The 12,559-nt window shown below is 36.0% G+C and overlaps 1 protein-coding gene across 1 annotated transcript in view; it reads left to right on the plus strand.

Annotated features, from left to right (window-relative positions):
* The window catches only part of SEC24A (SEC24 family member A), a 54,636-nt gene extending 42,077 nt beyond the window's left edge, over positions 1-12,559 (plus strand). Inside the window, exons 17-23 of the mRNA XM_004686732.2 lie at positions 412-522; positions 4,596-4,771; positions 6,404-6,541; positions 9,345-9,449; positions 9,754-9,846; positions 11,156-11,259; positions 12,106-12,559. Of these exons, the coding sequence (XP_004686789.1) occupies positions 412-522; positions 4,596-4,771; positions 6,404-6,541; positions 9,345-9,449; positions 9,754-9,846; positions 11,156-11,259; positions 12,106-12,220 (842 nt within the window). The 3' untranslated portion in view covers positions 12,221-12,559. The remainder of the gene's footprint in view (positions 1-411; positions 523-4,595; positions 4,772-6,403; positions 6,542-9,344; positions 9,450-9,753; positions 9,847-11,155; positions 11,260-12,105) is intronic.

Genomic DNA, 12,559 nt, shown 5'->3' on the forward strand with positions numbered 1-12,559 from the left:
GAGAGGATTCACCAGAGACAAAGTGTGGAGCAGAACTGGCAGATTAACTGAAATACACTACTGAGGGGAGCAGTGAGTGGGATAGGAGAGGTCTGCCATGCCATGTAGATTGGTTCCCTGGCTGGGGATTGAGCTTGTGCTACAGTGACTGCAGGCAGCTTCATAGTGCTGCACTTTGCTGCACTTTAACCTGTTGTGCCACTAGGAAGGGCCCTGAACAAAGAGAATTTTTGTTGTAAGAAAATAAAAGAAAGAAAACAGGTTTTCATCCACTAAGTTTAGATACATCTGTGCTTACACTATATAATTCTATTTTGTTCAACTGAACAAATGTTATTTTTCTAAATGACTTTAATGGAAACATTTTTATATGTAATTGTCCCTTATTGTTGTTCGTATATTTTCCCAAAGGTGAAAGAAGAATTCGTGTTCACACTTTGTGTTTGCCAGTAGTTTCAACTTTGAATGAAGTGTTTCTTGGAGCTGATGTTCAAGCAATTTCTGGGTTATTGGCCAATATGGGTAAGAATTGTTAACCTCTACTATAAATATTTTATAAATAATAACAATAAACAAAGCAGTATTGTTTTGTTTTCCTTTAAACAATTAGTTTTAAGGATTTCAATGTTTGGGGTACTCTATTTTTGCAACATAATTGTTTAAATGAAAGGATCTGTTGCAAATAGCCTTATCTTTTTAAAAAAATTAATATATTTACTGAGATAAAATTAATATGCCATAGGATTCAACTCATTTTATACCTACCATTTCATTCTTTTAGTGTATTCACAGAGTTGTGAGCAATTACAAGCTAATTTTAAACATTTTTATCACCCCCCCAAAAGCCTTGTGCTTATTGGGCAGTTACTGTTCGCTCCCTCTTTCTTCCTTCCCTGGCCTAGGTAATCACAGACTGCATTCTGTCTTATAATTTGCCTACTTTGGACTTAAGTAAGCATATTTTACTTGATGTTTAGTATTAGTGGTTAGTAGCTTTTTATGACCTGTAACTTGCATTACAGAGTGATATTTATAAAGATCATTAGACTTGAAGTCATGGAATTTGTAATAAAAATTAAGTTTACTACAACACATGTAAATTTGCAGTGTTAGCTAGATCATATGAGTGACAGAAATTTTAGTGCTATCGTCCTCTTTAATTCTATCTCAGATATAGTTGCCTTCTTGGGTTTTTTGGTTATTGTTGTACATTTACTTGCTTTTAAAATACATAGTTTTTTTTTTAAAAAATAATATAATAGTTTATTTTTACATCATTTTGTGCATTTTTTCATCTCAGTTGTTATCCCCTTGGGCTTCCCATCACCAAATCACCCATGTGCCATCACCATAGTCCAGTGCATTTCCCTGTTTTTGATCCTATTCCCCACTCGATCCCCATAAAATGTCTCTGGTATATGGCTGTTCAATATTATTATTATTATTTTCTTGCCTGGTCCGTTATACTCCTGCTATGAGTGAAACCATCCAGTATTTTTCCTTTTCTTTCTGGCTTATTTCACTAAGCATGATCTTTTCCAGCTCCATCCAAGTTGCTGCAAAAGGCATGTGTTTATTATTTTTGGTTCTGGGTAATATTCCATTGTGTATATGTACCACATCTTTTTAATCCAGTCATCTACTTTTAGGCATTTGGGCTGTTTCCATGTCTTTCCAATTGTAAACAAGGCAGCAATAAACATGGGGGTGTAGGTATCTTTTTGAATCAGTGCTTTTGTATCTTTTGGGTAGATACTTAGGAATGGGATTGCTGGGTTGATGGAAGCTCCAGTTTGAGGAACCTCCAAACAGTTTTCCATAGTGGTTGTTCTAATTTGCATTCCCACCAGCAATGCAGGAGAGTTCCTTTTTCTTGTCAACATTTGTTGTTGCTGGTTGTTTTAAGATGTGCTATTCTCATTGGGGTGAGTTGGTATCTCATTGTGGTTTTAATTTGCATCTCCCTTATTACAAGTGATGCTGAACATTTTTTCATATGCTTGTTGGCCATCTGCATTTCCTCTTTGGAGAAGTGTCTTTTTAACTCTTCTGCCCATTTTTTGATGGGGTTGTTTATTTTTGTTGAGTTTCATCAGTTCTATGTATATTTTTGTGATCAATCCTTTATCTCTAGTTTTGTATGAGAAAATTTTTTCCCAATCAGTGGGATGTCTGTTGGTTTTTGTAATGTCTCTTTTGCTGTACAAAAGCTCTTTAATTTGATGTAGTCCCATCTATGTATCCTTGCCTTCACTACTGTTGCATTGGGTGCTCTTATCTTCAAAGATGTCGCTGAAGTGTGTGTCGTGTAGTGTTTGGCCCATCTTTGCTTCCAGGTATTTAATGGTTTCTGTTCTTATGTCTAGGTCTTTAATCCACTTTGAGTTGATTTTTGTGTATGGTGTGAGGTAGTGATCTAGTTTCATTTTAAAACACATAGATTTTAACATCATTTGTTTCTTATTCCCTGTCCTTTAGGAAAGACTACTACTAGTGATTCCATTTGCTTCTGACTCAAATCTAACTGTACTAGGGATAATTACCCATTTTCTTGAATCTTTTGTTGGGGAAATTTTTCTGCAGTTTAGCCGCCTGGTAAAGGAATTCTACCTTGGTCTTAATGTTAAAATTAAAGGCTGTAACCTAAGAAAATAGTAATAGTTTTTTTTTTTCATTATTATCAACAGCTATGTATAAGGCAGTATTTTATATTTAAAAAGAAATATTCACATCAACTTGCTTGACAACAACTATTAGTTCTGTGAATAAATTTGGTTGATCCAAGTATGCACATTTTTTTCATATCCTATGAGAATCTTTAACATCAGCTGTCTTTGGGCCCTCCCTGGTGGTGTAGCAGGTTAAAGCACAACACTATGAAGTTATTGCAACCACTGCAGCATGAGTTTGATCCCCAGCCAGGGTGGTGACCTACATGGCACTGCAGAACTCTCCTGACCCACCTTCTGCTCCCTATAGCATTGTATTTCAGTCCATCTACCTGTTTTACTCTCCACTCTGTCTCTGGTGAATTTTCTCAACCCCTGCACCGCTGACCTTTACCCCAGTTCTGTATGCATAAAAAAATAAATCTTAAAAAAAAATGAGCTGTCTTCAACTGATAGTCTTAAAGAGTTTTATTTTTGATCAAGTGATAGTAGTCTTTCTTGCTCATGTGAAAATTGGTCACAACAGTTAATAGAAGTATTATAGCACATCTTCTGAGTGTGATTGTGATTCCACCTGGATTAAGTTTAGTTGCAATTTGAAAAAAACCTTCAAAACAGCCACAGTGTTTTTTAGTATTGAAAAAACATATAAGTATGCAGAAATGTATTTAAACAGAGTAGTATGACAGATCTTGAATACTGTCTAAATAGCTCTCTACAAGATCTCTCTCTTTTTTAATGTTTATTGAGATATTGTTGGTTTACAACACTGTATTTTAAGGGTACAGATTCACACCTCATGAATGTATTTTGCTACACCCACATCAAAGCCCAATAATCCTCCACCATCATCCATTGGACCCTATTCACCCTTCTGTCCCATCTCCCCACCCTCCTTTCTTAAAGTCTCCATTCTATAGTCAGATTTCAAGGGTTTGTTTTGTTTGTTCCTTTGCTATGTTTATGTGCTAGGTATGAGTCATATCATGTTGTATTTACTGTATCCTTCTGACTTATTTTGCTTAGCATAAACCCCTCCAGTTCTATGCATGTGGTTACAAATTGCAAGATTTCACCTTTTTTTGATTTTATTGTGTGTACATATTACATCTTTATCGACTCATCTGTTGTTGAGCACTTAGGTCACTTTGCTGCAGTAATCATAGAAGTGCACATGCCCATTTAAACTGATGTTTTTATATTTTTTTGGTAGCTAATCTAAGAGAAAAATTGCTGAATTCTAGGGTAGGTCTATTTTTTGTGTTTTATAGAAACTCCATACTGGTTTCTGTCGAGGCTGGACTAGTGTACATTGCCACCAACAGCGTACAGCTTTCCACTTTCTCTTCATTCTCATGAATACTTCTGTTTCTGGTCTTTTAGATGCCGGCCTTTCTCTCTGGTGTCAAGTGGTTATCTCACTGTGGCTTTGATGGCTTTGATTTACATTTCCTTGATGATAAGTGATGATGAACATTTTTTCATGTGCCTGTTGGCCTTCTGTATGTCTTCTTTGAAGAATTGTCTACTTAGCTTCAACAGCCCTTCAAATAAATATAAAATAAAAATATGTATTTCATTATATCATTTTTCTTTCTCAGTGGTTTATAATTAGTAATGTTTTAGATTGTCAAAATGTAGTTTTCCCATTTACAGATAAGGAAACTGAGGCTCATGAGTGGTTCAATTACATGCCAAATTGTCATATAGCCAGAAAATAGCAGAGCTGCATTTTAACAGATGTTCATTTGATTCTATAGAGTTTGTGCTTTGACTGTATTTGACTCATTTTGTGTGTAATAAGTTAGATGATTTGTATAACTAAAATAAATAAATAAATAAATAAAAAACTAGTTGTATCCTTGAGAATGGTGGGAAACTAAACTTCCTTTTTGTTTCTCTTGTCCATACCCCTGCCTGCATTAGCTGTTGACAGGTCTGTCTCTGCCAGCTTGAGCGATGCTCGAGATGCCCTGGTGAATGCTGTCATAGACTCTCTTTCAGCTTTTCGTACTTCCGTCCTGAGTAACCAGCAGCCTGGACTCATGGTTCCTTTTTCTTTGCGGCTTTTCCCACTCTTTGTGTTGGCTCTCCTTAAACAGGTAAGAGAATCAAAATCAGAAACTTAAGCACAGTGACTGTGAAAATTTTAGTTCTGTGAATCCCTAAGCAGTGTGTATTTAAATTTATGACAGTTTTCTGAGGACAGAAACCTTAATCTAACTAGAATGTTGAGTATAACCAAAGAAAGCTATACAGTGTTGGTCTAAGGCATAATCCTTGTTCAGAGGAGTTGCTCACTAAATATTCACGGATACTGTCAGAGATGTAAATGATGATCAGTTTTCCAGTTTCCAAAACAAGAATTGTATATTTTATTGCTAGAGCAGGAAGTCACAGGAGACTCTTTACTAAATGTTACCTGTAACATTTCAGCATATTCTACTACTTAAACCCAGATATGCCTTGTCATACCTGTGTAACTCTCTCTATTGTACTTTGCTATTTTAGAATACTCATGTTAATAGTTTTCAGGAGAGGGAACATTCCAGATTCCAAAATTAATCAAGGATTGCATTAGATCTTGTCAGTTTTCCTATACTTTTCTGAAAGCCAAGATTAACCTATCTCATGAATGACTCTTTGACGTGGGTAAGGCAGCCCCATACTGTTATACGGCTATGTTTTGAATCTACTTGTAGTTTTTTAAAAAATTCATATTTGTATTTAAACTTCTAAATGTAGTATAAATGCAGAGATTGCATAAGTTTTAGATTTTAACATTTAAAAATCTGAGCTCTTTCCTTTCCTTTGGTCTTTTTCAAACACTGTTAATTCACTGTGCCCTGCCACCCCTGTTTTCCCATCCTGTGTACACCCTCTCATCCTATCCCACTCTGACATTCTTTGTATCTTTTCCGGCTTTTGGTTTTTCTTCATATCACTAACACAACACTGATGTACTCCACATATTTTTTGTATTCATGATCAATTTCTCCTTGATTAGGACTTTTGTCTGTGAGAACAAGGACTTTTATCTTTTCCTTCACTATTTGGTCCCACCATCTAGAACAGCTCCTAGTACATATTGGACATTCAGTAAATATTTTTTTTATGAATAAATGAGAACTCTTCTCCCATCACTCATTGCACTCTTTCTTTTTTACTTAGTGACTGCCCCACATTTCAGTTTCAAAAATCTTAAGATCCTTTTTTAATTTTCCTTTATTGTTGTCGCTTATTTTAACATATAAATTCACTGCTGTTGTAATTCTGCCTCTTTCTGCTATCAGTTGGAACTCTTAAAACCCTACCTCAAAACTGCTTATTCTCCATGAAACTTAAATACCATTTAAAACTCACATACTAGCTAATTTTATTCCTACTAAGTAGTTGCTCTCAATTGTGCTATTATTTTTCCTGATTAATTAGTAAGCATTGTTTCATTGTATAATGCTTTTTAACTGTGGGAGAAACAAGGACCATTAGCTACCATTAGTCAGGGAGATCAAATGACTACTGTTTTTAAGGTAATTAGATTCTCAAGACTTATAGATGGGTATATAGCTATAATTTAAAATGTGCATGTGTGAAATCCTAAATATTTTTAAAAGAATAATTAATAATAAATTTGCTAGTTGTCTGAAGGTATTCATTAACTGCTTTTTATAATGCTTTTATGTATTTGTTAAATACCTTTTTCTTCTTGCACTGGGGGTTTGCTTTTTTTACAGAAATCATTCCAGACGGGGACAAATGCACGTCTAGATGAACGCATTTTTGCTATGTGTCAAGTGAAAAATCAGCCCTTGGTTTACCTTATGCTCACAACTCACCCCAATTTGTACAGAGTTGACAATCTCTCAGATGAGGTAATAGCTTGATTTGTCTTAGAGTGGCTTTCATTTGAAGATTTAGAAACCCAATTATATGATTGTTTGAAGCTTTATTTTCTATTCCTGTGTAAACAAATTTTGGTTTGGGCAAGTACCTTTATTTAAGTTGCTTAAGACAAATTTATAGAGGTGATCTAAGTATATAGAGATGTTGAATTGACCAGAGCAATCTGTAACTAATCTATCTAAATTGGTATGAAAAAACTGACCAAAGTGTGAACTTATATCTGAACATCACAGGTCAGTGGTTAGTTTAACAATGTTCTTGGGAAGAAATAGACAACAATAGCAGCAACTAAAACCAGTACACTTATTTTGACAGTTAATTTTATTGCTGTCATAATTATGCTGCTTTCTGCCATCTGGCATATCTTGGATTAAAAAAAATAATATTTATCTAGGTTTTTCTATTTAAGTGTTGTCATATTTTGTCTGATAGAAAATTTACCTGAGATGAAGTTACTAGCATGAAAATGTTTACTTGTAATGTGTCTTTCTCAACACAATACTAAATACAAAAATACTTTTGTGTTTATTTTACAAAGTATTAATCATAGTTTTGATCAGTTCATCTAACTGGACCTGCCTTTTTCTCATATTAAAAAAATGTTGTATTGGGGCCTTTCTGGTGGCACAAGTGTTACGTCTCAGTATCATCAATCTATTGCCAGCCACTGAAGCCTGAGTTCTATCCTGGGTCAAGGAGCTAACCCACATGTCGAAGCAGATCTCTCATGTCTCACCCATTGTTACCCTCAGCAGTGTATTTCAACAGATCTGCCTGTTCTGCTCCCCAGTCTTGTCTCTAGTGAATCCTCTCACACCCTGCACCTCTGTCTTATACCCCACTTCTGGTATGAATAAATAAGTGAAACAAATGTTTTTAAAAATAGTATTTTAACATACAAATACAAATGTAATATATTTTTGTATATTTTATATATTATGGAAAGCACCAGAAAGAAAAATAAAGTACTGCTAAATATCAGTGGTAGGTTTATCAGGACTTTTTGGGTTGCATGTAAGCTTAGGAAGGAAAGAGGACTGATGGTACCCAAGAATAGTCCCCAGGTACCCACGATTGGAATTAGACTCAAGTCTAGCTCAGATTCAAATACTATCCTGTTTGCCTCATTCTTTCAGATCAGCCTTATCTTTTTTTTTTTTTTTAAAGATTTATTTATTATGCATACAGAACTGGGGTACAGGCCAGAGGCTCGGGGCGGTGAGAGGCTTCACCAGAGACAGAGTGGGGAGCAGAACAGGCAGATCGACGAAGTACACTGCTGAGGGGAGCAGCGGGTGGGTCAGGAGAGGTCTGCCACACCATGTGGTCACCTCCCGGGGCAGGCAGGAATCGAACTCATGCGGAAGTGGCTTTAGCTTCTCAGTGCAGTGCTTTAACCCGCTGCGCCACCAGGGAGGGCCAGATCAGCCTTATCTTTAAGACTTGAAAGTAGCTTCCGCTTCCCTTTTATTTTCTTACCATCAAAGACAAAGTTCTCTTTTCTTTCTTTTTTTAAGGCTCTTTTTTCTTAAAGTTCATATTAGAAAACCTCCAGGAGTAATTTTTTATTGGCTTTATGTGGGTTATAGTCTCTCACCTGCTCCCCATGTGCCCCAAGACCAGAGGTCTTAGTCTGCTTTGATAAAGTCAAAACCTCATCATTGGAGGGGCAGTACTTCTTAGAAGGTCTGTATTTTATTTACTTTAGATATGATTTAATACAGTATATAGTTTTAAGTACTTTGGTTTGGTCACAAATGAATAGTACGATTTATTTATTTTTAAAGATTTACTTATGCATACATGAATTGGAATAGAGGCCAGAGATATGGGGTAGGTGTGGAGTGGTGAGATGATTCACCAGCGACAGATGGGGAAGAGAATAGGCAGATCTACTGAAATACACTACTGAGGGGAGCAGTGGGTGAGACAGGAGAGGTCTGCCACACCATGCAGGTCAGCTCCCTGGCTGGGGATCGAACTCGTGCTGTAGTGGCTTCGGAGAGCTTCATAATGCGATGCTTTAGCCCGTTGTGCCACCAGGAAAAGTCCCCATTTGTGGCTTTTAGTAAATAAATGTCAAAGTGGAGAGAGCTATTAAACTCTGATTTGCATTAGGCTTTTTATTCCTTCTTCAGGAAGTGTACATGACCTAGGCCATGCTATGAGCAGACATTAAGTAAATTCAAAACTTTACTTGGATCTCACTATTACCATTTATCTGAGAGGGAAATATGGATGTTGGTTGCCTTTATTTCATTAGGTTTTAAAAAAAATAGTTAAAATCAGAAGTTGATTTGGCCTTTTTTGGGATTCATAGTGTCTTTGTTTAGATAAGTGACAAACATTTCTTCATCTTATTTTATTTTTTAAAAATATTGATTTATTTATGCATACAGAACTGGGGTACAGGGCAGAGGTGCAGGGGTGGTGAGAGGCTTCACCAGAGACAGAGTAGGGAGAACAGGCAGATTGATGAAATACAGTGCTGTGGGAAACAGTGGGCGGGTCAGGAGGGGTCTGCCATGCCATGTGGGTCACCTCCGGGGCTAGGGGTTGAACTTGCATAGAAGCAGCTGCGCTAGCTTGCAGTTTTGCCTCCTAACCTGTTGCACCACCAGGGAGGGGCCCCTCTTCATCTTATTCATACTCAAGTATGAATACTTGTGATTTACCTAAGTATGCCTGAAACACTCATTGAAAGGCTTTTTGTTTAACTGTGATCTGTATTATCTGTATTGAAAAGTTTTTACCCTTTGCTTAATTCTTTAGGGAGCGCTCAACATCAATGATCGTACCATACCTCAGCCACCTATTCTTCAGCTTTCAGTAGAAAAGCTGAGCAGGGATGGAGCTTTCCTCATGGATGCAGGCTCTGTGAGTAGTCTGCTACCCTTTATCTGCTCTCAAACCTTCATTCCCCTTTATAGTTCTCTTCCTCAGCAGATGATGTGCACTGTATAGTAAGTGTATTAACCACTTTCCCCCTCCATAACCTTCTTTCATGCCTAGAATAAAACGTCTCATCAAGATAAATAGTAATTATTAGTTCAGTTGAAGGATGTGTAGTCTCACTAAATTTACTCATTGTTTTGATCTTTGAAAACATATTCAGTGGTAAAGTTGAGTCAACAACTTAATATTACGATACATCACAAAATAATTTTCTTCCTGTCTCTAGGTGCTGATGCTGTGTGTTGGAAAAAATTGTGGACAGAATTTTCTCAGCCAAGTTCTAGGAGTTCAAAACTATGCATTAATCCCACAGACTATGGTAAGACTGTTACTACAGTGATTGCAGTCCATTTAAAAAGCATTTCAGATATGGCAGAAACATGAATTCCCCATTTGAAATCATAGCATAATACTAGAAGTTTTTTCAAAAATAAAATATAGCCACAGAATATCTTTTTATTTTATGTGAAGTACATACTTTAGGTAATTTTATTATGTTATTGATTTATCTATGCTTATGTGTCTATGGCACTATATATTTTAGGGGAAAAGTAACAAATTTAGTTAATTGCAAAAAATGTAGGTTGCTGCAATTGGCATTAATGTTATGACTTTTTTCTTTTTGTTCTTTGGGTCAGTTATTTTCATTTTTTTGACAGGGCTCTTTAACTGCTTCTTTGAAATAAGAGTTAGGGTAATTGCCACATAAGCAAATGATTTTTGACTAGTGCCATTTGGGTTAGTATTGAAAATATTGAAGATACTAATAATAACTTTATCGCTAACTCTGTCTCCTTGCTTAAGTCACAAACAGCATCATTTATAAAATAAGAGTGGTGTTGCTAATGGAGAACTAATCGCAATGATCCATATGGAAGTACTTGTTAAATTTATAGCATTTGGATAATTTTGAATTTTAAAGTTAAAATTAAGTATAACATGGTTTTATTTAGTCATAGTTTTCAGTGTCCTACTACATCTACAATTGATGACTATTGTTTGTCACCAATTGTGGAAGTTGTGTTTTATTTTTTTGTCGCAATTTTATATATTATGAGCTTAACTCCATTCATTGATGTCATTAAGAGATTTATGCATTTAAAAGACACCTCAGACTTATAGTTAGACTAAGCATTAGTTTTCAGAGTTTGCTTAAACTGGGGATTTTAAGTGATTAACTGCTTTAATGAATCAGTTAATTCTGATATTACATAGTTACATGGACAGAAGAGGTAGGATATTCTGGCTCAGGGCTCAGCAAATTATTCAAGGGGCACTGCTACCTTACTTAGAATGAACTTTTTTTTGAGACATTACCAGGTCTATTCAATTATGTGTTATCTGTGGGTACTTTAGTGGAACAACAGGAGAGATGAGTCGTTGATAGAGACCAAATGATCTGCAAGTCTGAGGTATTTATTGTCTGGCCCTTTAAGAAGTTTGCCTACCGATTACTAAAAAAAATGTGGTGAGCACAATCTCAACAACTCCCTAGATTTCCTAAATCAATACTGTAGTTCAGCAAGAACCCAAGTGATTCATATACATGATAAAGTTTGAGGAGCACTGTAAATGACACATAGATATGCGATTAGAGCAAGCTAGATATTGCTCTTTTTGTTTAATAGACTGACCTGCCAGAACTTGATACACCGGAATCTGCCAGAATAATAGCTTTCATCTCTTGGCTTAGAGAGCAGAGACCATTTTTCCCAATACTTTATGTGATAAGGTAAGTTGAATTTTTCATTTGCTAGTAGTGAAGCAAGTTATTTAATATTCCAAGGACCTGCTATGATATGTGACCTATTGCTTTAGCAAACATTTTAGAAGAATATAGAAAAGAAAAATGATTTTCAATGAATAGTACTAAACTGGGCCTCCCTGGTGGCAGAAGGGCTTACGTCTCAGCACTATGAAGCTACAAGGAGCCACTGTACCATGAAATCTGCCTATTATGTTCCATTCCTCACTTTGTTGAATCCTCTTACCACCCCCACCTCTGGCCTGAACCCTAGTTCTTGCATGCATAAATAAATAAATCTTAAAAAAAAAAGAAATTAAGAGAACATTTTACTAATGTTCAGTGTAAAGCATTTTTTTTAATATAAAGCATTTTAAATATTTATTTATTTATGCATATAAGAACTGAGGTATAGGCCAGAGGTATGAAGGGGGAATGAGAGGAGTCATCAGAGATGGAGTGGGGAGCAGACAGACAGATCGACTTAAGTACACTACTGAGGGGAGCAGTGGTAAGACAGGAGGGGCCTGTCGTGCCATGTGGGTCATCTCCCTGGCCAGAGATTGAACTGGTGCTGCAGTGGCTGCACATAGCTTCATAATGCTGACTTTAATCCCTGTGCCACCAGGGAGACCCTCTCTTAATTTCATTGTAAACTTGTTCCCCATATGATCTGAAGTTACTGAGATACAGCTATCTCAGGGAATGCCTCTAAAATAGTTATTAATAATGTTAAATGTTGTTTGTTGGTGTCAAAAACCTGTGACAAATCCACTTTATTTTACTGTTATCTTTTTCTTATATTTGTAAATATTTTTGTCATTTGTTCCTAAGGGATGAGAGTCCAATGAAAGCAAGCTTCCTCCAAAACATGGTAGAAGACAGAACAGAGTCTGCATTGTCTTATTATGAATTCCTCTTGCATATACAGCAACAAGTGAATAAATGAACAAATGAAGATATCTGGCATAGTTGTTTCTAAGGAAAGTCACAATGCAGAACACCTGAGAATGTATAGTACCTTCTTTTTCTATTAGGTTTGTGGATTAATGTGATGACTAGATATTCTCACTGTGATTTCAACAAACTATAGCAAATAAAGGACCACAGCAGAGAATCAAACATGCAGCTTTGAAATACTGTATTTTTCAAATCAAAATATATCTACATATGATTGGATACCTTTTTCTCTTTGCTGCCAATTGTGTTTGAGTTGTTGTAATTGGAATGAGATGAGACAATATTACAGAGGCAAAGTACATTTTGTATAATAAAGACTTCTGTGTTC

Source organism: Condylura cristata, unplaced genomic scaffold (genome assembly GCF_000260355.1).
Source record: "Condylura cristata isolate star-nosed mole 26May11 unplaced genomic scaffold, ConCri1.0 scaffold00021, whole genome shotgun sequence".
Lineage (NCBI taxonomy): Eukaryota > Metazoa > Chordata > Mammalia > Eulipotyphla > Talpidae > Condylura > Condylura cristata.